Source organism: Lolium rigidum, chromosome 3 (genome assembly GCF_022539505.1).
Source record: "Lolium rigidum isolate FL_2022 chromosome 3, APGP_CSIRO_Lrig_0.1, whole genome shotgun sequence".
NCBI classification, from domain to species: Eukaryota; Viridiplantae; Streptophyta; class Magnoliopsida; order Poales; family Poaceae; genus Lolium; species Lolium rigidum.
In genome coordinates this window covers 291,121,625-291,148,253 of record NC_061510.1, presented here as the reverse complement: position 1 = coordinate 291,148,253, position 26,629 = coordinate 291,121,625, and the positions used below count along the sequence as shown (strand labels likewise).

The following is a 26,629-nucleotide window of genomic DNA, read 5'->3' as shown; positions in this document are numbered from 1 at the left end:
TGGGAGAGCTTCTTATTCGGCGCATCTTCACATAACCATGACCACCATGTGGATTGCTCCCCCATAATCCACCATGGGAGAGCTTCTTCTTCGGCGCATCTTCACATATCCATGAACACCATATGGATGGCTAGACTCAAGCAAAGGATCTCTTCGAGATGGCTCATCTTGAACTTGTACATCATTTCTCCATGGCAAGCTTCAAGCTTATGAACTCTTCGAGTTGGCTCATCTTGAACTTGCACTTCATTTCTTCATTTTTCATCATGTTGATGTCTTGAAGTAACTTGAAGGCTCACTTCATCTTCATCTTCAAGACATACTTGACACTTGATATCCTTCATCAATTTCTTCTTATTGCAACCTTGAAGCCAACATATGGTTCAAGAATTGCCTATGGACAACTCCTACAAATATAACTCAATGCAAACATTAGTCCATAGGGATTGTCATTAATTACCAAAACCACACATGGGGGCTCCATGCACTTTCAATCTCCCCCATTTTGGTAATTGATGACAATCTCTTTGAGAGGGTTTATATAAGGAATTTAAGTAACAAATAAGTTGAATATATAGAGCAAACTCCCCCATAATATATGCATGTGTGAATGATCTTGACTTTCATTGCATATATTGGCATTCAAAGCCTAGTGGAGTTTCCTCTAAATATTCAACTATGCAAAGCAACAAGATGCAATGCAATAAAGGCACATGCTTAAGCACAAAGCAAAGACATAACCAAATTCCCTTAAACCCTCCAAACTTCTCCCCATTGGCACCAATTGCCGAAATGGGTGAAAAATTTAGAAGGCCAATATAGTGAGAGTTCCTCCATAGCGTGTGCATTTCTCATAATTTGAGTGGAATCAAATGCACATATCCAATGACGAATATTCGGAAGGAATCACACTATAGATAGGATCAAAGATTGCAAAAGATAACAAAGTCAAGAAGCTTCAACAAATGAAGCAAGCAACCAAATGAACCACAAAGAAGATACCAAAAGAAAGATAGATATTATGATAAGATCAAGAAGATTGCTCTAAATAATATGAGGAAGCTCCCAAGGTTTGTGCACAAAACTAGACAATTTGCATTGGATTATAAAGTGCACAAACATGGAATCATCACTCCCATAATATCATTCAAAAACAAAAGATACCAAGTGAATCAAACTCTAATGATCACCACAAGATAGTGTTCTAAATCAAATGAGGAAGCTCCCCAATGTACATGCATAAAATAAAATGTTGCATTTGAATACAATATGCATAACATGGAATCCTCACTCCCTCATTTAAAACACAAACATTTGTAATAGATCATAGATAGAAAAGTAAGCTAAACACTTGCAACAAACAAACAGTTGAGCAACAAGTAAGAGGCACCATAATAAAAAGGCTCAACCAAGAGGATATGTGAAAGACATGATAAATCATATTATAAGACTATTACAAGGATGAGCAAAAAGCATCATCATAGTCTTCAATGAATTATATTGCTTAGCATGACCAATCAACACGCAATAAATAAATAAGATATCAAAAGGAGATGTATCATCTCTTATGTGTATAAGTTTCTCTAAGTGGGCAATATCACAAAGATATTTATCCACAAAGAAACATGCACACATAAAATAGATACGCAAGAAAATTAGTATGATATCCAAGACGAAGTCATGCAATATACCAATAAGAATTTTTGCTTAATAGCATGGCCAAAGGCTCAATTTTATCTTATTGTACATTCATGAACTTCAACCACAAACAACTAAAATACATCACAAATATCAACAAGGGATAGAAGATAGTTGGGATGCATTTGAGAAAGGCAACAAGTATCACAAACGGGGATACCAAAATAAGTAACTAAATTTGCACTTTCATCTATATTGCACATATGAGAGCCTTGAGGAATTGATATGCAACAAAATTGCTAGATAGGCATAGTTGGCTCATCTTGAACTTGCACTTCATTTCTTCATTCTTCATCATGTTGATGTCTTGAAGTAACTTGAGGGCTCACTTCATCTTCATCTTCAAGACATACTTGACACTTGATATCCTTCATCAATTTCTTCTTATTGCAACCTTGAAGCCAACATATGGTTCAAGAATTTCCTATGGACAACTCCTACAAATATAACTCAATGCAAACATTAGTCCATAGGGATTGTCATTAATTGCCAAAACCACACATGGGGGCTCCATGCACTTTCAATCTCCCCCATTTTGGTAATTGATGACAATCTCTTTGAGAGGGTTTATATAAGGAATTTAAGTAACAAATAAGTTGAATATATAGAGCAAACTCCCCCATAATATATGCATGTGTGAATGATCTTGACTTTCATTGCATATATTGGCATTCAAAGCCTAGTGGAGTTTCCTCTAAATATTCAACTATGCAAAGCAACAAGATGCAATGCAATAAAGGCACATGCTTAAGCACAAAGCAAAGACATAACCAAATTCCCTTAAACCCTCCAAACTTCTCCCCCATTGGCACCAATTGCCGAAATGGGTGAAAAATTTAGAAGGCCAATATAGTGAGAGTTCCTCCATAGCGTGTGCATTTCTCATAATTTGAGTGGAATCAAATGCACATATCCAATGACGAATATTCGGAAGGAATCACACTATAGATAGGATCAAAGATTGCAAAAAGATAACAAAGTCAAGAAGCTTCAACAAATGAAGCAAGCAACCAAATGAACCACAAGGAAGATACCAAAAGAAAGATAGATATTATGATAAGATCAAGAAGATTGCTCTAAATAATATGAGGAAGCTCCCCAAGGTTTGTGCACAAAACTAGACAATTTGCATTGGATTATAAAGTGCACAAACATGGAATCATCACTCCCATAATATCATTCAAAAACAAAAGATACCAAGTGAATCAAACTCTAATGATCACCACAAGATAGTGTTCTAAATCAAATGAGGAAGCTCCCCAATGTACATGCATAAAATAAAATGTTGCATTTGAATACAATATGCATAACATGGAATCCTCACTCCCTCATTTAAAACACAAACATTTGTAATAGATCATAGATAGAAAAGTAAGCTAAACACTTGCAACAAACAAACAGTTGAGCAACAAGTAAGAGGCACCATAATAAAAAGGCTCAACCAAGAGGATATGTGAAAGACATGATAAAGCATATTATAAGACTATTACAAGGATGAGCAAAAAGCATCATCATAGTCTTCAATGAATTATATTGCTTAGCATGACCAATCAACACGCAATAAATAAATAAGATATCAAAAGGAGATGTATCATCTCTTATGTGTATAAGTTTCTCTAAGTGGGCAATATCACAAAGATATTTATCCACAAAGAAACATGCACACATAAAATAGATACGCAAGAAAATTAGTATGATATCCCGCACTGAAGTCATGCAATATACCAATAAGAATTTTTGCTTAATAGCATGGCCAAAGGCTCAATTTTATCTTATTGTACATTCATGAACTTCAACCACAAACAACTAAAATACATCACAAATATCAACAAGGGATAGAAGATAGTTGGGATGCATTTGAGAAAGGCAACAAGTATCACAAACGGGGATACCAAAATAAGTAACTAAATTTGCACTTTCATCTATATTGCACATATGAGAGCCTTGAGGAATTGATATGCAACAAAATTGCTAGATAGGCATAGTTGGCTCATCTTGAACTTGCACTTCATTTCTTCATTCTTCATCATGTTGATGTCTTGAAGTAACTTGAGGGCTCACTTCATCTTCATCTTCAAGACATACTTGACACTTGATATCCTTCATCAATTTCTTCTTATTGCAACCTTGAAGCCAACATATGGTTCAATAATTGCCTATGGACAACTCCTACAAATATAACTCAATGCAAACATTAGTCCATAGGGATTGTCATTAATTACCAAAACCACACATGGGGGCTCCATGCACTTTCAGAGCTCTTGTAGCCCTACACAATGAATGGTGTGTGTCATCCAACAAGAGAGTGTAGAGAAAGTAGTATTTGTTTATTCAGTTATGTGATCAATGTTGAGAGTGTCCACTAGTGAAAGTATGATCCCTAGGCCTTGCTTACACCACAGAGAATTGCCTCCCACACCAGCAAGCTATTTTCTGGCACCATTTGTTTACTGTTTTACTGCATCTTTACTTCCTGCAATATTACCACCATCTATACCACCTGTGTTTTACTATCTCTTCACCGAACTAGTGCACCTATACATCTGACAAGTATATTAGGTGTGTTGGGGACACAAGAGACTTCTTGTATCGTGATTGCAGGGTTGCTTGAGAGGGATATCTTTGTCCTCTACCTCCCTGAGTTCGATAAACCTTGGGTGATCCACTTAAGGGAAAACTTGCTGCTGTTCTACAAACCTCTGCTCTTGGAGGCCCAACACTGTCTACAGGAATAGAAGCGTGCGTAGACATCAGTTAGCCATATTCTTGCAAACTTGGCAAGGGTAGAACGCCGCACTGCTACTTGTTTAGGATCGGGACCTGAATTAGTCCTTCAGGTGCTTGATCATGATCGCTTTGTAACCCCACCTATTTAATAAAGTTCCTTTTTTACCCGCAAAAAAAAATCCTAGAAAGTATGAAGGGTTCAATAGTAGGTTCAAAAGGCATGTAATACCACATTCTAATAATGTCGCTTATATTAAACACCAATGAACATGAAATGATGTGGATTCTACTATGCTTGCACACATACAATTTAATTATAAGATATGTTCATCCTCAATGTGATGTGCTTATTGAGTGCTCTCGAATTAATAATGTTACTAAGTTGCACACGGGTCAGTGGTGTGCGCCCTTTCCTACAAATTAAATATAGTTTTCTATCCCTCGCACTTGTCTTTGCATGCTTCACTATAGTCTCATTCATCTCCTGGTTCTCGGGGTCCACTTCCTCCTGCCAGCCTCCTCCTTGCCTCCACCAGGACGGAACCAGGAATACAAGACAAATGGGACTAATTGTACATTACATATCTTAGACCGGACCGCATAGCTCAAATTTGCTAAATTTAGGTGCCAAATCTGCAAATTTTAAAGGGATGTTTCATGAAAACAAAAAACACCATAAGGAGGCCCCAACGCACCTCCCACTGGCTCTGTCCCTAGCCTCCACCAACGTCTCACGCGTCTAGCGGTTCGCGTCTGCGTGTAGGCGAGCTCCACATTGCATCGGGCAGCTGTGGTCACCCGACGTAATTCTCACAACATCTTTAGTCACGTCCACCAAATGGTGCCTCAAAGGCCTTTATGGCATGCCATGCAGAAAATTTCGCCTAGGAGTGTGCCCCAAAACACCTTTTCGTCTAGAGCGGGCCAATATCGTGTTTGGTGCATCGAGGCCATCCCTTTGCCACAAGGGACGTGCTCGATGCCCTCGGAGCGCTACGCGTGCTAGCGACATGGTGGTTGGCGGGCCAGGGTTGGCGATGTGACAACTTGTCGCCTTTAAACCCGTCGTCTACCTCTGTCTCATCAAGACGTGCCGACCTTAATGCGTGCCCCCCCCCCCCCCCTTGCAGCCTCCAACGTTATATACGCGTTCGCGTACCACCCCTCACAACTCACAAACAGCCTTACCGAGCCCATATCGCCAAAACCTTAGCGCATCCGACGAAAAATAAGCCTGCTCGCCACAGAGGGAGTATTTGGAGGATGCTACTAGAGATGCTCTTTATCACCTTAATGTGCAACGTGTTTGTGGAGAGATGCCTCATCATGCCACGACACCAATCTTTGTTATGCACTGTGAAGCACACCGGGATTTACTAAAGTTTTGGTCTCTATTACTCGGATTGGGATTTCTCAAAGCCAAGTTATCCAAAGCTCGAGTCAAGACATTTTCAAGATTAAGTGTCGAGTTATGTAAACTCGCATCGGATATTTCCAAGATTAAATGTTGAGGTATCAAAAAGTTGAATCGGTTGTTTTCATGATTAAACATTGAGTTACCGAACACTCACGTCGGACGCTTTCATTATTACAGCTTATAAGTAGAGTTACCTAAAAATCGCATTAGACTGTCCAAAATTAGAAGTCCAGTTATTTAAAACTTACGCATTGGAATTTCTCGATTCAAAGTGGAGTACCCTGTAAGCTGTAACAGCCCAATTGTTTTGTTGGTTTGTAAAGGGATTGCGCCAAAACACATTGCATGCATGGGACCTTTTAAAAAAAAAAAAATCAGTGACATACTTAGAGTGAACTACTTCCCTTGTCAGGGCATCCCAAGGGCCCCCATCCATCCTTGCAAGTCAATCAATAACTTAATAGTTGCTCCCACATCCAAATCTAAACACCTGGACAAACACCAAAGTGAAGGTTGGTTGGTTAGCCCAAACAAGGACATTAGAAAGAGAGGAAGAAAACGCTCTCCGCCCCCTGTTAGGCTCCGTTCGGTTACACCCCACCCGGCCGGGAACGCGGCCCATTCCGCGTCAATCCGCGCGGGTCAGCCCGGGCGAGATTTAATCCCGGCCCAACTGCAACCGCCCGTTCGGTTACGCCCGACGCGGAAATCACCCCGGCCCAAACCCGCTCCACCCCGTCCATTCCACTCTGGATTGAATCATCCTCTCCCAACTCGTGGAAGAAATCCATCCCGAGCGACGCAGCGGCGGCGCGACCTGGAGGCGGCGACCTGGAGGCGAAGTCGACCCACCGCATCTCAAGCGCCCTCCACCGCATCTCCAGCGCCCTCCCCCACGACGGAAGCCTCCTGCCGGTAAAGCACCACTTCCTCCCACATCCCGCCCCACTCCTCCTGCAAATTAAGATCTTGGTCTAGGGTTCTTCCCGTGGTCGCAATCTCCCGCCCCCCCGATTCTGTAGTAGCATGCCATGAGTTCCTTCGAGTTCAGTACCGCTGCCTGCAACCTTACCCGCAAAAAAGAAAAAATATAGCGCTGCCGCAGCCGAACTGGCTACAGAGGCTGGGAGGGGTAATGCTGTGGTGTTCCTCAAGTTAGCAGATGTCACTGATGGGATTAGCTCTGCTTCTCATTCGATGCTAGCCGAGTAAAAACATCCCCTCCGTGGGTTTGCAGTCCTTGGCCATGTGGTAACCAGGGAATTTTAACCTTTATCGCTGTGTGCTATACTGCTAATGCTGTGCCTGTGCATTTTATTTATTTTTTGCTTGAGCTGGTAATGTTTCGCTGGCGTTCTGAGGAGTCCTGCGAGTACTTTTGAGCGTAGCGTTGTACAAACTTAAATTGTTATCCCCATGCATCACATTGCGTCCCTTTTTTCGAGTTAATACTGTTCTAGTTTGAGTGGCTAGAGAGACTTGGATGGGTAATTTGAGTTAATAGTGTTCTAATTTTGTCAAATGGTGGATCCTGGTGTCTGTGACTGTTTAACATAGATCAGGTCTCATAGTTGTTTTGCGGACACTGTTGGCAGCATCTGGTACTGCTTTTTGTCTACCTTGGTTTATTAATTAATTGTGCGTATCTATGGCTAGCGGAGCACTGAATTCTAGCTCGGACCTTCTGATGCAGTGTGTTTGCGCTCCAAGGATACTTCTCTATGTTGTGAGGCCAGCTACATTGTAGTGCACATTACATCTGGCATTTCGCTAAAAGTGATGAACCGATTGGACCTTTTTTACTGCAGCCTATGATGTTTTATCTCATATGGTCTGCTTGCTAAGCATCTTTTCTGTTGTTGTTGTTAAATAGTCTCATGCCATTTTCTTGGGTAAATTCCTATTTTATGAATCAGTGGCTGCATTTATTCTTGATTGTTATATTTTCTTGGGTAAATTCCTATTTTATGTTACAAGCGATTTGGTTGTTTAACTTGGAAACTAAAAATATATATATTATTTTAGTTTTGCAATGAATATGATGATAAGGGACCTCATTAGAAAGAGGAGGGATGAGGAAGATGATGATATGATGATGTTCAATGGAGATGAGCAATGGTTGGATGATCCACAAGATAATATCCCTCCAGAAAACTTTGTTGATCTACCTGATGGTGATGAAGACTATGAGCATGAGGGCAATGAGCATGCTGACAACCAAGGAAACAATCTCAGAGATACAATAGCGCACCAGATGTGGAATGACTACCAAAGGCATAGAAATTAGTGTGTACTGGTTGCTGCATTTGGAGAGTTCTGTAATGATTATGCATTAGAAATTCTATAATGAATTCTGTAATGTTTATGCATTAGAAATTCTGTAATGAATTCTGTAATTTTTTTGCATTAGAAATTCTGTAATGAATATACCTTATAAATTGTGTGATTGTGTAATTGTCTTATTGGGTAATTGTGAAATGTTTATCTTCTGATATTTCCTACAGCCAACATGGCAACTAAAGGCAGGCAACTCAAGGCAGGCAAGGGTTCCCCAGGACTTACCGCGGGTTCCCCAGGACTTACCGCGGGTTCCCCAATGGTTACCAAAGGTTCACCAAGATATGGCTTGATCGTGAACAAGGCATCTCAAAGCAGGCAACTCAAGGCAATAGAAGTTGGCTCGACAAAGAAGGCTAACAAGACTAATCCAGGTAACAATGATTTATAGTTTCTAGTTTGTTAATTCTGCCTGCTTTAACATAAATGTTTAGATGTTTGTACATGTTTCTGCCCGCTATAACCATCTTGTTACCTTGGTTCATGTAGAAAACAAAAGAGCCTCTTGGAACTCACTCCTGGAGAAGTCTCTTGTTGATCTACTGCATGAGCACAACACCATTCACTATAGGGGTCAAAATGGATGGTCTTCAGAAGCCTGGAACAAAATCGTGAAGGAGTTTCATCAAAAGAATACTTATGTATCATACACAAAGAGCCAAATCCAAGAAAAAGAGAAGGAGTTGAAAAGAGAGTATCGAATGCTCAAAGAGGCGAGGATGCAAAGTGGAGTAGGATGGAATGATACAAGGTCTATGATTGAAGCAGAAGATGCTCTTTGGGACAACCTGGTCATTTCATTCCCCAAAATAAAAAGGTTCAAAACCAAGTCATTTCCTTTGTTTGATGCCCTGGGGGAGTTGTATGATGGGCAAATAGCTGAAGGGACCTATAATGTCAATTCTACCCAGCCACCAAAATATCCAGATCTTACACAAGCAGATGATGGAGATGAGCTCAGTCACACTGAGCGTGAATTTCCAAGGTTTGAAGAGACTTGGGCTTACAATGTAGAACAAGATGCAGACTTGACAGAGCACATCACAATCGAGGATGAAGATGGAAGTGTGGCAAGGACTGAGGCAAGGACGGATGAAAGTGTGGCAAGGACAGAGGCACGGACGGATGAAAGTGTGGCAAGAACTAACCCAAGGACAAACAAGAGAGCAACTGCTGCTACAGACAGAAACAAGGAAGAGAAAGAGACTAAGAAGCCAAAGAAGCAAAGTAGCAATGAGATCGCGGGAAGTATGGACAGGTACATCGAGATGAGGGAAAAGCAGTTTGCTATAGAATCCCTGTTGGCAGGTGAGAAGAAGGGTGCTCAAAGTGGAGATTACTCGATCAAGAGATGCATCTCTGAAATGATGACAATGGCATTGTCAACCGATGAGAAAGCTGCAGCGGGTGATGTATTCAAAGATCCAGATAACAGAGAAATCTTCTTGAGCTCAAAAGAGGATGATCCCGAAGTAGCTCTGGTTTGGTTAAAGAAAGCACTGGCCAAACTATCATAAGTGGCCTGAAGGTATGTCTTTTATCTCTTACGAGTAAATTGCTTGCCATGCGACGAGCACAATATTTTGATCTTGTTTGCTGCTAAAAAAACAATCTCCATGTCTTCTGTTGGTCTGCTGGCTTGTTACTCCCAACTTAATTATTTTCTCTTAATAATATATGTGATGACTAATGACACAAGGTCGCGATCCTTGTGACCTAGTTCTGATAAGAGTGTTATTGTTCAAAGTACACCATGGCAAACAAATATCAGTTGATCAAGTGTGTGATTCTAAAGTAGCTAAACTGCAGCATTTTACATCGTTCATGTGAAGCCAATTAGCAACTACAGCGGTATATGCTACTATTGTCCTGTAATGTAGGAGACAGTGTTATCTTCTGATGATAATCGTAAGTTTATAAACAGGAAGTAAGGTCTAATTCTGTTGTAGTTTACTTCTGAAAATATTCAAGAGGCTTCTGTAAATTCCTTTCATCTGAAGTTGTTATAGTTAGCTCGCTGGTAAACTGCACATCACCAATATTGCTTTTGATGAGATAGTACTTTGGCATATTTGATCAGTTAACTGTTTGTCAGTGCATCTGCTAGTTCTAATCTGATGTTGTTCGACACTGCTGATGCTTAGACTGAAATATGTTGTGTGATACAGTACTTGATAGGACTACAAATACCAAGTTAATGTATATTTTTTTTGCCATATTATGGTAGCTATATGTTGGTGCTTAATTTGTCATACATTACTTGATAGAACTGCAAATATATGTCATTTAACTTGCATCTTTTGACATAGGTGCTAGCAGCAACCAAGAAGACGCCACTGAAGGTCTATTTATGATGTGAGAAGTTGAGTTGCAAGATTATGTCAGTTGAATCATCTGTTAACTTCGCTTCATATGAATTGTTAATCTGGATGCGTTCTTCTGCTGTCTCGAATGATCTCATGCTAATTGTGAACATGGTTATGTTCTTGTGGTTGTGTGGTCCCGATGATCTCATATGAACCCGTGAATCATCTGTTGGGTTACAAAAATTAGATGATCTTTTATAAAGTATGAGTTTAAATTTATTCTAGTAATATTATTGTAATGTATTGCTGATATTCTGGTAATATGAGGTTGGTAATGGCAGGCAATATAATTTACATAGCAGCTATGGTAGATCCTGTCTATCCATGCCATCGGCGCTTGAATCCCAGCAAGCAGCAACCCCACGGCGATCACTGGCCAGTTCCACGTTTAACCGAACGGCCGGCCTTTGTGGACGGGATTAGGATAGAGAAGGTTTCCACCCGCCAGGGATTAGAGTGACGCACGTGGTCCACTCAGTTCCCGTGGTGAACAGTTCCCTGCCGGTAATTAAAACATGACAACCGAACAGAGCCTTAGCAAACTGGGAAACCTGGGGCTCGGGCGGGTTTGAATTTCAGTGTGTGTTTTCAAACTTGATGAACTGGAGTACAAATCTTGGCTGAATTTGGTATGCTCCACTTACAATCTTTTCCTCTGAATTTTGACCAGTTCTACACTGGAAAAGCCTGAAAACGCAAAACAATTAACTGTCCCGATTCAGGAAGAGAAGAAAGAGCAAAGGTTAAGCAAAGTACCACGAGGTGCATAGAATAGTTCACCAATTCGCTTGCTTCACTCCTCCTCTTCCTACCCTTTGAAAATTTCTTCCCTACTCCTCCAAGAAACAAACCAACTAACCCATGCAAATACGCAGATTTCATCTCCGGTTCTTCCCTCCCGTTCCGTGCATGCATGCAACTCTCTCCGATGAGATGCCTGATGCCGAGCAGCGCTCGCCGGCCCCAGCAGTGCCCTCTCCTCGCCGCCTTCTGCGCCTCGCTCGTCGACGGGCTCGCGCGCCTCGAGAGCACGCTGTCGTCGTCGGTCTCCATTCGGTGGTGCGCCGACGCCATGCGGTTGGTCAGGCGGATGCAGCGCGACCTGCTCGCCGTCTTCAGGAGCGCTGACGCGCCGGTGGCGGCCGCGGACTGCCACGGTGCCGGAGACTCCTGGCTGGAGCAGTACATGCAGGAGACGGCGGCGCTCCTCGACCTCTGCAACGCGCTCAAGTCCGCCGTGTCGCGGATGCATCGATACTGCATGGTGGTGGACTTCGCCGCGCAGGTGCATGGCTGCCGTGCCGGCGCAACCGCCGCGTCGCTCGTCGCCGCCGGGACTGCAGCGTCGGAGGGGACGGACGCACCGTCGTCGGCCGTCGCTGTCCACGGCAAGCTCTCGGATGTGAGGGCCGTGGTGAGCGAGGCAGAGAGGCTAGGGAGAAAGATCCTGTCCAGCGGCGGCGGTAGCGTAGTTCTCGTCACGCTCGTCGCCAAGATCACAATGGCAGTCGTGGCCACCTCCGTGCTCCACGCGCTCACCCACACATCACCTCTTCCCCCTCTCGACGACGAGGACGACGTCGGTGCCGGCGGCGCGCACCAGTGCAGCAGTGCGCTCGCCCGCGTCCCCGTCCCAGAGCAACTGAGGCCGTGGCGCGAGTCGCTGTCGGCGATCAACGACCGGGTAGCGGCCCTGCCGGCGAGCATCGCGGAGCACGAGAGCGTCGCAACGGCGGTAAGGGACATGATCGGCGGCAAGATGGAAGGATCAGATGATCATGTGGAGCTGCTGAGGGCGAGGTCCGGCGAGCTCCGGGAGGGGGTGGAGACGTTCGACTGCGTTCTTGATCAAGTCTTTGACGAGGTGATCAGGGGCAGGAATGAGATGCTGGGGATCTTCAGAGACAAGGCTCTCACGTAGTGAAATCGAGGGTGGATTTTAATTACCTCTCGGTTTTAATCTTGTGAGAAAAATTTGTGATACTTGTGTTGGATTTGATTTATGTTAAATTGCTAATTGATGGACACAATGTTTTTCTTTTCTTTGTAAAGGGTATAGAAGTTGTTTTAGCATATTGTTTTATATTTTTTGTATTTTCATTTGTATGTAACTTGTATTGACAGTGTCATGAGACTGATCAATAAAGCATTTGATTAATTCCAGTGTAATAGCTGCAAATCTGCAACCTACATAAGCCTTGTTTTGTTCATTTTTCTTGTTTGAGACAAACATACCATGTTTACTGTGCTTTTAACAGATGTTCTAGTTAAAAACAACAGGCACAATGTTGTTCAGTTTGAGCGAAATGTGTTTCCAAGATCAAACATAAAACAGATGACCAGTTGTTAGTCACATCTAATTTTGTAGGACACATAAGTCTGAAGCTTCCAAAACTTCAGGCAAAAAATTGCTAATTTGCTATGCTGGAGAGTTACAGAGTGTAGCTTTCTGCCATAATATTACATTTCACTGAGACCATTAGTGCTTACATGAAAATACACCGTATGATGGTACACAGAGCATGGCCGTTTCTGGGAGTTCATGCCCAGCTAGACCATTTCTTTCCGAAAAGAATGAACAAAACTTCACGCCAAGCAACAAGAACTTATGGAACCAAACAGCTAGTATTTCCTAATCCGCCTTTGTTCGGATACAAAAAGAACGGCGGAACTGGTCTGCAGGATCATGGTGTACCTGTAATTGCTTGCAGCCATCATTCAGCATAAATCCCCCCGACAGAACATACATCTCTTGACAATGGCGAAACCGCGTAAGCTGTACCGAAGCTATAAAACCCTTCAACTATCTCTGCTTTCCTCTCTAAACCCATCCTCTGAAAGTAACTCTGTTATCTTGTTAGCTGTGCACTGCTGTGTCTCTCTTCCGATCGATGATGGAATAGTTTCGCTATTGATCGCCTCTCACAATCCTGAACAATTGTAAAACAGTGTGATTAAACTAAATTCAATATGTTCTGTTCAACCTAGCTATGATGGTTCACTGCACCAACCTTAAACATATTGAGGCGAAATGACTTTTTGGGATTCATTCTTCTAAGCTTCAAGTATGTATATGCAAAGCTGAGCTGATCACGGGGTGTGAAGCGATCAACTTCATTGTACCATAGGCAAGAGAATAAATTGGACATTGGTGTGTGTTCCCTCACGATGAAAGAACCTTCAGGGACATCTGTAGCAAGGAACAAATTTCTCAGGTAAACAAAATTCATACACTAGAACTAATATTAGCAAGTGAGAGAGCGTACAGCTTGGTAGCAGCTTGTTCGGATCCAATGGGTTGAACCTTGTCAGTCCATCAGCTTGGTAAAACTCAAATTGCTGATCAATTATTGTATGGTTGAACTTGTTTAGTTTTTTATTTTGTGCCACTTCCTCCCAGACGCAGTGCCGATCGTAATGGTTGGAAATAGCATATTCATAACCATGCCGCCAAAGAAAATATTCTAGGATAAGGATAGGATCAGTTTGTAGTCGCAATTTGCTGTCCAGCCAGATCGAGAATCTGAGACAAGTAACAATGTTCTTAGACATTATATTGGAAAAAAAAAGGATTGTTTAACACATTAGTGGTGATGGTTGTAGGATGCAAAATCCAAAGCACAAGCCCCACACAACTTATACACTAATTGTCTGATAAAGCACATTCACCTTTCCATATTGTAATTTACAACCAAGATAAAACATTATCTGAACAGATATTATCATTATTTTTTACATACAGAATTTGATCATCACCCACTTAAAATATGTTTTGCAGAACATCCCGAACATGATTTTTTCCTGATAAGCTGAGCAGCACCTCAGTCCAATAAAGCATTTAGTCTTGTAAACATGCATGTTCTTTAGTCTGTAGCAACGCATAGGCTCTTTGCTAGTATAGCTAAATAAAATAGTTAAATTAATTCTTCTTGCTTTTCACCGTCTGTAACAGGCAACAACTCTTCTCGGTATACTATGGGTCATCATGACATTCACAAAGTTTAAAGAACTACAGCCTTTGGATGAGTTTGCTACCCCACCTACGAGCCATACGCAGTTTCAGGATGCCGAATCCAAAGATTCGGAAGGATCAGCCTCATGGTATTCGTGGATTAGAGGGGGGCGCGGCGCACAGTCTAGTGACAGCAGCGATAGCAGGAACTTTAAAGACGAGGCTGATCCATTTCACATGCCCTCTGAATACACCTATGTCGATGCCAATGAGAAGAAACGGAGGATTCAGAGGTGTTGTCACTGCCCGCAAATTCACCAAATTCTGTGCCCCTGTTCTTGGCTTTCTGTGCCCCTGTTCTTGGCTTTCTGTGCCCCTGGCAGCTCACCCGCCCCTGGCAGCTCGATCTGAAGACCCCCACCAAAGTGTGTGTCACTGCCCGCTGTTGTTGATCCGGCGCTTGGGGCTCAGTGCTGATGTTTCTTCCCGCTCTGGCGCTCGGGCTCACCAGGAGTACGAGCACGTAGCTCATGGCCTTGGGCTGCTCAGCAAGGTCAAGCACGGGCTGGGGGTACGGGCAAGGCCGCGGGGTCATCGTGGTTAGGGTTCGGGTTGAGCAGGTCAGGGTGCAAGCAAATGGAACAGTTGGCACCACCAGTCGGTTTCTTTACGGTACAAGAAAGAGCTCGAGAGCAGACTATACACACAAACTGGATAGAAGAAAGCCCAGTGATTATAATTCAACTGAACAGGGAGAGTAAGAACCATGTGAAACAGGCAAATTGAGCATGTTTGCACTGCTAATGCACAGGAAGAAAACAAACCAGAAACAGAAAAACAGTAACCATATGCATACAACTCACAACTCAGGTCTGTGTATTTGAGACAGCAACACTGCCAATACTGAACTGAAGAAACCAAGATGGATTACTGCTATGGACAAACATTTAAGCAGACAAGCCAACATCATCCTTTTCTCACTAACTTGTAATTATGCAGTTTTATGCTAGCATACAGACCATCCAATATTCTGAACTCAAACAGCAAACAGAAGCCTCAAATTAAATTTGAATTTCAATAATTTTGGATAGTACAATTCTGTCACTTGTCCTGCCCGGGACTGGGAAAATTGGTTGCCTGGTGGAGAACAACTTTGAAAATTTTAAAAAGAAGGTACGCAAACCCATAATAAAGCAGTTTGCGTTGACCAAAAAGTCATTTTCGGAGATCGAAAGTCATTTGATAATGTGGAGATTGCATCTATAAGATTTCGAACTACTTTTTTTGTTGTTGAAACGTCCCTCTATTGCACAATATTTCAAACTACAGTTGAGTCCTCCATTCGAATAAATATATGGCAGTCAGGACAGAAGATATTATGCAGAAATTCGGTCTTACCTTGATGATGGGAAAAGTCGGTGTGCCAAAAGTTTTGGTATTTTCCCCACTCTCCGCATGTCATTATAAGGCATATTCTTAATCAATATGATCTTCCATATACCAATGAAACCCATACTGTCCATTTTTTGGCCTTCAGATAACAAAGTTTCCAATGTGACTTCATCCAAAAACATAGCAAAGCAAACTGTCTTCTTTGAGAGACTTGTGATCTGTAAAGATATCATAGATAGACCTTTCTTAGGAATATTACAGAATATTGTATGTTGCGAAATAGAAAAAGAAATCGGTCAAGAATTTTTTAAGTTTGGAGTGTGGTTATGGTGATTTACAAAAAAAATGTAAAAAGTAAGCTTTCAATCTTGTATCACATATCCGCATAAAAGTACTTGGTGAAAGATAGCATCATCACAATATTGATGGAGACATGGTTGCATTCCATAGGTCTATTATTTGAGGTTTTCTTATGCCTATATGTGAAACTAATCGACAGTAAACATACTGCTTTAACTTGACAGCTACCTAGGGGTTAAAACAGTAAAGTGAAGCTAATGTGATCCTAAACTTTCTGCGATGAACCATAAACCTACATAAATAAGTTAATATAAGCTGCTTAGTGCAACTAATAATACATGACGGAGAAAGCATAGTAAAAGAGTAAATTTGTTAAAGAGTTATGTGCCAGGAAATATCATACAGTTTTGCCAAATGGAGTCCTCAAACGATCAGAATTTCCAAAGATGCAGGAAGATACAGCGATACGGCATTTGCTCATGTACTTCCTGTCATCCTCCGATATATCAAAACCAGTGCTTGTACCATTAGGCCCCTTAACAAAAGCACAAGTCAATTTTTGGTCCTGAGCTACATATGACTCCTCTCTTTCCTGTAGACTCTGGTGGCCTCCAAATCTTGGCTCCCAATATTCTGACCCAACTGGTTTTTCTTCAACTTCTACGTAGTCCAAATTAAAGCTAGCGAATTTCTCATTTTTTGGAGGCTCTACAAGTTGAGCAGTGGAGTTCAGGAACCTCATTTCACAAGTTGAACCTGGTTGACAATTTTCAACTAATTAGGTAACAATCAAAAACAGACGCTAAAATAAGCATTTTATGAATAACCAGACATGTAGTCAACTACAAACACGGTGTCATGTTTCGTGACAACAGAACTTATGACAGAGCAAATTAACAAATATAGTGGAGGTACTGATAAACCTACTACTCCCTCTGATCCATATTAATTGTCTCTAATATAGATGTATCTAGACACATTTTAGTTCTAGATACATCCATACTAGCGACAAGTAATACAAATCGGAGGGAGTAATAAAGGTCACAAATATTGATTTGGACTTTTGCATAAATAGTATAGCAGTACATGTAACGATACCTACGTGTGATAACATCTTCAGTTAATTCACCTGGCAAAAACCTGGTCATCCAACACCGACACCATAGCCTTTGAATAACGAACGGAGCCCGTGCACTCTTTGATTTTTAAATCCACCACTAAAGTACTAAACCATGACAATATAAGCCACAAGCTTATCAGTTAGTGGTCTAAATTGTCCAAGACGTCTATTATTATCGTCACATTTAGCATATCTATTGTTAAATGTTGGTAGCTACTGGGTATGATATGTATGTTAATATTTTTAGGTAAGTAGTCACAGTACGCGAGTTAATAATGTTGACAGTGCCCTGCTATTAGATTCTTAAAATTCCCATTTCAAGTTTCTACATAAAAATAATGACCTCACTATAACAGAAAAATGAACACACATAGGGCTACCTGAGTTATCTCAGCTAGTAGGAAAAAAAATGCCGAAATCTTATGTTATCCTAAGTTAATGGGGATCAAAATAACCACAAAGTTAAGCAAGAAAGTCATGATCCTAAGCTAAGATTGCCTGACTCTAGCTTTGAAATTTGAAAAGGGTGAACAACTCACCAGACTTTTTACGCTTTGATTTCTTCTTGGACCCATGTTTCTTATCACCGGTCCCTGAACCTTTCTTTTGAACCATATTAGGAGTGTCGCCGCCATCACTAATCCTTGAACCTGCTTTGACCTGTCTCTCCAAGGCAATATTCTCTTCCTTCTCTACGCTATCGTGGATACCATCACCAAGCTTCCTCCCGCCATCAGACGAACGCATCTGAGCATCATCGGGATCATCCTGTGCATCAAAGCCATCATCATACTCATCATCTGGATCAACCTCCCTCATCCCTGCGGCTGCCGCTCCGATGGAAGCCGCCTCATACTGCTCCAGCTCTTTCCTACCACCTTCATTGTACAAGGTTCCTCCTTTCCCGCCTTCAGCCACCTCTGCAACCTCCTTCTCAGCACCACCCCCAGTTTCCAGGGTCAACCCTTTCTCCTCAGCTCCAGGATCACCTTTCTCGGTGCTGCCGCCAGCATCGCTGGTTTTTCCAGCTCCACCGGAGACCTTCTCCTTCTCATCCTCCGAGTAGTCCTCATCGCGCCTCCGATCGTCCTGGTCCCAGTACCTGGAATCCCTCGCGCTCCGGCCACCCCCGCCATGGCCGAATTTGAGTTGCTTCCAGTTCTTGCTCCGGTTCCACTCCGGCAAACCCTCCCCGCCGCCCGAATCTTCACCGATCTCTGCAAAAAGCACACAAAGGGGACGGCATTATAAGACAACCGAAACGTACATACCCATCAGATCAACCGAACAATTTGGATCGACAGTCCTCAATTCGCATCCAGCCGCGGCATGGAGAAGCCCAAGCGAGTCAGAGATGCCATTTTCCTCTCTCCCCTCTCGAAGCAACAAGAACACCGAGCGGACCGCGTCAAAGCCATCGCCAGCGTGCCGGGGGCCCCGGCGGAAGCACGAACCTGTTGGGTCGCGGGAGAGGCGTCGCGAGAGGAGGAAGACTCCGGCGAGGAGAAGGAGTGCGGCGGCAGCCGCGGCCACGGCCGGGGAGCGGCGTCGCCCGGGCTTGGCGGTGCGGCGGATCCGGGAGGGCTTGGCTGGGTGGGCCCGGTGATAGTCCGGGAGCGGGTGGTGGGCACCGCCTCCGCGGGAGTCGAAGAAGCCGCCGCCGGACTGCCTGTACTGCGCCATGAGCCAGAGGCGGTGCTACTGCTGGTGCTCGTGGTCGTGCTCGGCCACCACCACCATGGACGGGACGGAGGGCGAAGGCGGAGGTGGAGAGAAAGAGAGGGGCTTTTGTGCAATTTGGTCGGGATGGGTTGGAGGGAGTTGGTTAGTTGCACGTGAGGATGATGGGGTTAGGAGAAGATGACTAGAAAGTGAGGTTGGTGAGATCGGGACGGCCAAACGGGAGGGATCACAACCCACAGCCGACATGTTCTATACTGTTCCTTTTATTCTCAAACACAAGATACCGTACTCCGTATCCTATATAACTAAGAAGTTCATCCCCACTAACATATTTCTCTCAACATGTAGCCTATCCAACTCAGCAGGCCCCACCCCAATTGCCACATCACTGTTGGAAAAAATCCCCATATTTTCCCTCTATCTCTTCCTTCAGCAGCCAGCAACATATCGTTTCCTCTTCCCACCTCCCGAGACCATTATCATCCGCAGGTACAGGGGCGGGCCTAGCTCAAGTCAAGGGTATTCAATTGAATACCCTTTATTTTTGCCAAAGCATTTATATGTATGTAGTCTATGCTGCTGCCTGCATGCATGTATGAAAAACTACATTCTATTCAAGCATTCAACCAAAGATAAAAGCTATCACACATCATCTCTCTCCCTGTCCCAACACAACCAATCTCTCCTTCGGTACCATTAGCCTAAATGTGAAGTCCCGGTCAAAAATAAGGTCTTTTAAAGCGTAAAAAATTAGGCTTGGATTTTTTGAATACCCGATCTTCAAATCCTAGGCCCGTCACTGCGCAGGTAACGCCTGCACCACCTAGCCGCATGCCTCATCCACTTCTTCTTCTTCCCTCTTCCAAATCCTATATAACTCTCTGCTAATATTTTCTCCCCGCTGCTCTATTCATCTCCTCTTATTCCTACACACCAATTTCAGTCTAGGCCTCCACCAAACACTGCAAGTTGAGGATCTATCTCTGTTGGGGGTGGCTGTCATGCTCGCCTGCCCAACTGCCCTAACAAATTTCTTGCTTCCGGTTTGGACTGCTCAAAGTGGATCTCGGACATAGCCCATCTGCCCATCCTTTGTTCCTTGGATGTTTCTTTCGTGTCCAAAACATGGCCACAGAGGAGCAAATCTCAGTTTATTCTATCCAATTATCTTTGCTTTCCGTTAATCTGCCATCCCTTAATCTGCCATCCCTGATCAAAAGGGACATAATTTTATCACACAGGTAAAACAAGGGACATGAGCTTATCACACGTCAACGAAAGCTAATAGCAGACCACAACGCAGTTGGAGTTCTCAGATGCCACGAGGACTGGTGCTGGCACATGTGCTACCAAATCTTAGGTTTTCTAATTATTATCCAGTTTACTAGAGAGGTTCATTATTTCCCTTCTTATTTGTGTATGTGAGCAGCGGCGGAGCTACAACATCTGAAACCAAGGTGCATCAAGAGATTTAGGGGGTGCATATGTGGTAAAAAAAACATTTTGCAAAGAAATTTATATCTACCTGGTCCCATGCAACCCTCTAGCTATCTTTAGATCTGCCGCTGTATGTGAGGTTTGAAGGATCATACATATGCTGGTATGCTGTTTTTTCATTGTTTTTTATTTGTATACCTTCAGTTTGTACATTCATAGAGGAGAGTAAAGTAGGAAGCGAAAGATGCTCCAGCAGTCCGCGTCACTGCAGCATGCGATCATCTATTTTTAGCATGATAGAGTTTGAGCTGATGTCTATGATTCAAGCTACAAACTGCTTTTTGCTGCTCAATTGTTGCAGGAAAGCTTCAGGTGGATTTTTATACTGGGAAAACCTTCAGGTCGATCTTTTCTACGCCGGGGAACCTTCTGGTGGAAGTTAACATGGACAAGTCTATTTTTACCTCTTTGTAGGTTTGCTTTTTTAGTTAACATGTATAGGTCTATTATTTTCTCTTTGTAGGTTTGATTTTGTATATACAAAATACTCATCCAGATTTCGATCAATGGGAAAACGTTGTAATAACTTCAAGCTTCATAGGTTCTTTGTATGAGAAATTGAGAATAGAATAATTAATATGGAGTCATTTCCATGGTGTACGTGCATATGCTACACTTTCTGTTTTAGTTGAGAAATTATCATTTTGAGCATTTTATGTAACCTTCCACTAGAATATGGTACATGTAAAATCTTTAGTGAAAGATTTCACCACCTGAAAAAAATATTAATCACATCAATTATATGATTCTATTTTAAAAAGTTGCATATACATATTCTTCCACTTTGTCACTTCTTAAATTCATTTGCGGGATTCTTGAAAAACAATCATATGTCGTCTACTTTTTTTTTTGTTGCCAGGAGGTTACTTAACTAAATATTTTTCAAGGCTAAATAGTACTAACCAAAAATTTATTTCGAAGGTAACAAGTGGCAGCGAATATTAGTTTGGCCACCCATATGGGAGTGAGGAATTATCGTATGGGAGTACAACCTGGGTTAGTTATTGGATTTTCTACCTTTGTTCTTCTTCCATAAAGGGAGTTATTTCCATTGAACAAGGCATCTAGGGTTAGTACTAAAATCATTTTTTGGTATGCTACATTGGCGGATTATTTTGATTCCCATATATAATGTGGTTTGTTCTATTTTTCATATTATTTATATAAGTTGTTTTTGCCTAAAATTTCCGCTGCAGCGCGCGGGGTATCTTCTAGTTACACAAGCAAATCGTCTCCTTAAAAATCTTTCAGTCTTTTTAGATACCTTGGTAAGAAAAGAATGCGTATAAAAAGATTCACCCCACCATGCTTCTTCTCTTGAACACGCTTCAACAGTTTCAATGGAGTCTCATTCCATGATCACATTGTTAGAGCATCTCTAGCAGAACTCGTAAACAGATCAAAACTGTAAAATAACTGCCAGTTTACGGGTTCAGTTTGGAAATCAGCACAGATCAGTTACTGTAAATCGGACGAAACCGAATTTTTTTACAGGCCGAGCCCAAAACCAAACTCCGCCCCCTATTTGTAGGAGCTGGAAGGTCGAACTGAAGGCTAAACTGTATTCCTAGTAGCGTTTTGCCGGGCTAAAACTTCAGCTCCGAACAGTGCAGTTCCGCCAGAGGACTGCCAAAATTGGACCAAAATTCGGCAAAATCCGGCCCGAAGACTACCAAATTTCGCCGGTGCGGCACGGGGGCGGCGCAGGGCCGACGCAGCGGCGGCGAGGGGCGGGGCTGCGGGGGCACGGGGGCGCAGGGGCGGCGCTAGGCCGACGCAGCGGCGGCGCGGGGTCAGAGCGGGGCCGGCGCTGGACGGCGCAGGGGTGGCACGAGGTCGGCGCGGGGCGGCAGGGGGTCGGCTCTGGGCTGGGCTGGGGCGGCGCGGGGTCAGCGCTGGGCAGAGGAAGAAGAAGAAATCAAGGGGAAAAAAAGAAAAAGACCCGACATGTGGGTCTAGTGGGCATATTTAGGAATATGTTTTTTTACAGTTTTAGTTTGCGGGTTCTGATCTGCGCCGGCACTTTTCGACCCGTAAACACGAGTTCAGTGGATTAAACTCGCGTTTTACAGTTTGCATGTTTACGGGCTCTGTTATAGATGTTCTTACATCCAAGACGATTGGTGAGAGCCAACTCTTCTCTCATGATCGTTGCTTCCGCCATTGGAATCTCGGATCACGGCAGCCACCGAACTTGCATGAGTATCTTGGTGAAACGAGCCATCAACATTTACCTTAGTTTGTCCCGAGTTTGGTTTCTCCTAGCAAGGCTGATGAGCAGCTGGTTTGGATCCCACCTTTGATGCATTTGATGTAATAGACACTATTGACATTTTGCACTTGAACATATGGGAAACCGATTCACCTTTCTTGCTTGCTGGTATCTATGGTGGATACGTCAAGCAACACCTATCGTCTCCTTTTGTGCAATATTCTCAAACCTAGGAAGCTTCTTTTCTTCATCGCGTAAGAGATGCTCAAGGACAGCAGATCGTGATTGATCAGTGATTAACGCTTCCTCAATTATATTAGCAATACCTAGAGAGATCCATAGTTCCCTTGTTGTAGCACAATGGAAGAGAAGATGGTTAACATCTTCACTACCTTGCATACATATCGGGCATTGGCGAGAAGTGCCAATATGGTGATTCACTAAAATTAGACTTTAGGGGGATTACTCTGTGTAGTGCACGCCATAAAAAGATTTTAATATTACTTGGAAGCTTCATACTGAAAGAACATTTTCCTCCCTTATGGGTTTTGTGTGTTTGATGTCAACACATGCACAAGTTTATGTGTGTTGTTGTATACATGTATATAGAAAGATGCTACACATTATTGTGCTGAATAGATCACTCAAAATGAAGTAGTTGTTGTGTTTTTGCTCCAGGCGCCACAGCTAGCGGAACTACCGCCCAGTCAGCAGCGCCAGCACAACGCACAGAATTGTCCATGGGCGAAAGTTGGCCGGTAGTACCGGCCCTACTTCCGGTCTACTTCCGGAAACATCGCATTTAGTTGCAGATGGTTTCCAGGGGAGTATTCCGCATTTCCGGAAGTAGGCCGGAACTTGGCCGGTAGTACCGCCCACCGGCACTACCGCCCTTGTTCTGCCTGCATCGACAACAGCATATGTTCAGTAGGAGAAGGAATCCAGCCGATACTTTCGGCCGTTGGGACCGGTACTTCCGGTTTTACACAAAAATGGCACAACGGTCAGATCTGAAGTACCTACTCATATAAACAACCCCCTTCCCCAATGGAGGAGGTTGCTCATCCCAAAAAGAAGATCTCGCCATTGTTGAGCCACAAGAATCACTAGATCTTGACCTCCAACCATCCAAAGCCCTTGATCTTTGGAGAATCAAAGGAGAAGACCCGGATCTACATCTTCACCAAAGAGATTTGCATTTCCCCCTCATTTGCTTGAGGGCCCCTTTTCTAGTGTTCCATTTGGAAACCCTAGTTGTTTGTGATTGATTTGTTCTTGTTGTTGTGTTGTTACAGCTATTGGGAGCCTCCGATTCAGTTGGGAGCCTCCGAAGAACCTTGTAAAGGCCCGATTTCTGCCTTGAGGAAATCCCTTAGTGGAAGTGGGTGATGAGCGCAGATTGCACACCGTTGGGGAACCCCAAGAGGAAGGTATGATGAGCACAGTAGCAAGTTTTTCCTCAGTAAAAACCAAGGTTTAATTGACCAGTAGGAGAAAGGCGTGACTTCTGAAGGTGTTGCTAGCTGACTTGTGGCAGGGCGCACTACCGGCGTCAGCAACAACGTGGAACTTGCACACAATACAACCAAAATACTTTGCCCCAACTTACAGTGAGGTTGTCAATCTCACCGGTTTTGCTGAAACAAAGGATTAACCGTATAGTGTGGAAAGAGATGTTTGTTTGAAGTGGAATTAAAGAGAACAGTGCTTGCAGTAAATAAACAGAACATAATGATTTTATCACTGTAAAAGAAAGGACCGAGGTCCACAGTTCACTAGAGGTGTCTCTCCATAAAGATAAATAACATGATGGGTGAACAAATTACAGCTGGGCAATTGACAGAATAAAGACCATACATGACAAGATGATTACTATGAGATTTGTTTGGGCATTACAACATAATACATAGACCGTAATCCAACTACGTCTATGACTAATAATCCACCTTCCGGTTATCATCCGAACCCATTCCAGTATTAAGTTGCAAGCAACATATTATCGCATTAAGCAATGTGTGTAAAGTAAACAACATAATTATCCTTAGACAAAACATTGTTGTTTTCTCCCTAGTAGCAACAGCACATCTACAATCTTAGAAGTTATTGTCACTCTTCCAGAAAACTAGAGGCATGAACCCACTATCGAGCATAAATACTCCCTCTTGGAGTTACAAGAATTTACTTGGCCAAAGCATCTACTAGCAATGGAGAGCATGCAAGATCACAAATAACATATGACAAGTATATAATCGATCTCAACATAGTATTCAATATTCATCGGATCTCAGCAAACACAACATGTAGCATTACATAAAGATGATCTTGATCATGATAGGCAGCTCACAAGATCTAAACATGAAGCATAAATTGGAGAAGACAACCATCTAGCTACTGCTATGGACCCTTAGTCCAGAGATGAACTACTCACGCGTCACTTCGGAGGCGGGCATGGCGATGTAGAGGCCTCCGGTGATGATCTCCCTCTCCGGAAGGGTGCCGGGAAGAGCTTGTAACCCTCCCGAGCTAGGGTTGGTGATTGCGGCCATGACGGAACTTTTCGTGGATGGAGGCTCGGTTATTTAGGTTTTTCCCGAGATCGTGAATAAATAGGCGGAAGGGCGAGGTCAGTGGACGCCTGGGGGGCCCACACCACCCCATGGCGCGGCCAGGGCTTGGGCCGCGCCAAGGGCAGGTGTGGCCGCCCTGTGGCGCCCATTCTTCTCTCCTCTGGACTCCGTTTTCGTTACAGTTAAATATGAACTTCGGTTTTTGTTTCGTCCAATTCCAAGAATATTTCCTGTACAACTTTTCTGAAATACAAAACAACAGAAAAGAGAGAACTGGCACTGTGGCATCTTGTCAGTAGGTTAGTTCCGGAAAATGCATAAAAGTGCAACGAAGTGTAAACAAAACATATAGAAATTAGTGTAAAACAAGCATGGAGCATCAAAAATTATAGATACGTTTGCAACGTATCAACATCCCCAAGCTTAACTCCTGCTCGTCCTCGAGTAGGTAATTGATAACAAAAATAATTTTTGAGGTGACATGAACCCAACACAATCTTGATCAAGTTATTGTAAAAGCATTGTGAGCTGGGATCAAAGTACTCTAAACATAGGCATGATAGATATAATTGTAACAATAGAACTTAGCAACTATGTTACAACATGAGAAGTAACTCAAACAAAGGATCATGAATAATTGTGCACTAAAAGCAACTGTTTGTTTTTTAGCATAGAGAAAACATAGCAAAGTGGGCTTGTCCTTTATAAAGTAGCAAAACATAAATGCCAGGACACATTTAAAGTTCAAAGGGTGACAAGATACAAGTAATTTGAGAACAAGCAATATCATAATCATGAATCAATCAATAATAAATTTTGGGACTATGCACATTATAGTCAGAATGACAACTATGCTCTCTTAATTGGTGCATAAAGCAAGAAGATGAAGACTCAACATAAAAGTAAAAGAAAGGCCATGCGCAGAGGGAAGCAAGATTACTCATATGCTAGAGCTTTTTATTTTGAATGCAATAGGAGTGTTGAAAATATTTGTTGCGAGGTATGCATGTCTATGTTATCGAATGGCATAAAATGATCCATCATTCTTTCATATAGTGACCTCAAGAGCGGCTCCCATGTAGTTCTCCATTGCACACCATTATTTAGGATCTCTCCAGTACATAATGTGCGGAGCTTTATGTCGAGGGTACTCCTCGCCAATGCCCTCCGATAGGGGCTTAGGGTTGACGGAATCCTGCAAGCTGACACGAGACATCGGTTCACAGACAAGCGGGGAGAGCGATTTACCCAGGTTCGGGGCCCTCGATGAGGTAAAACCCTTACGTCCCGCTCGTCTCGTTCTTGATTATGATGATAATGGGTTACAATGGGGTGCCGAATAGTTCGGCTGAGATCTCGTC

General features: G+C 42.9%; 2 protein-coding genes across 2 annotated transcripts; one reads left to right on the top strand and one right to left on the bottom strand.

Moving 5' to 3' along the window:
* Positions 1 to 11,485: 11,485 nt before the first annotated feature.
* LOC124696664 (protein BPS1, chloroplastic-like) lies at positions 11,486 to 12,565 on the top strand. The gene has a single exon (XM_047229360.1). It carries the CDS (start codon positions 11,486 to 11,488, stop codon positions 12,464 to 12,466), a length of 981 nt encoding a protein of 326 aa, XP_047085316.1. The 3' UTR covers positions 12,467 to 12,565.
* A 360-nt stretch (positions 12,566 to 12,925) lies between these two features.
* Positions 12,926 to 19,007, bottom strand: LOC124703542 (probable hexosyltransferase MUCI70). The gene is made up of 7 exons (XM_047235755.1): positions 18,764 to 19,007; positions 17,849 to 18,526; positions 16,593 to 16,945; positions 15,896 to 16,107; positions 13,812 to 14,068; positions 13,557 to 13,735; positions 12,926 to 13,475 (listed from the first exon to the last, which is right to left on the bottom strand). Exons 1-7 carry the CDS (start codon positions 18,990 to 18,992, stop codon positions 13,395 to 13,397), a joined length of 1,989 nt encoding a protein of 662 aa, XP_047091711.1. The 5' UTR covers positions 18,993 to 19,007; the 3' UTR covers positions 12,926 to 13,394.
* Between the last annotated feature and the right edge of the window lie 7,622 nt (positions 19,008 to 26,629).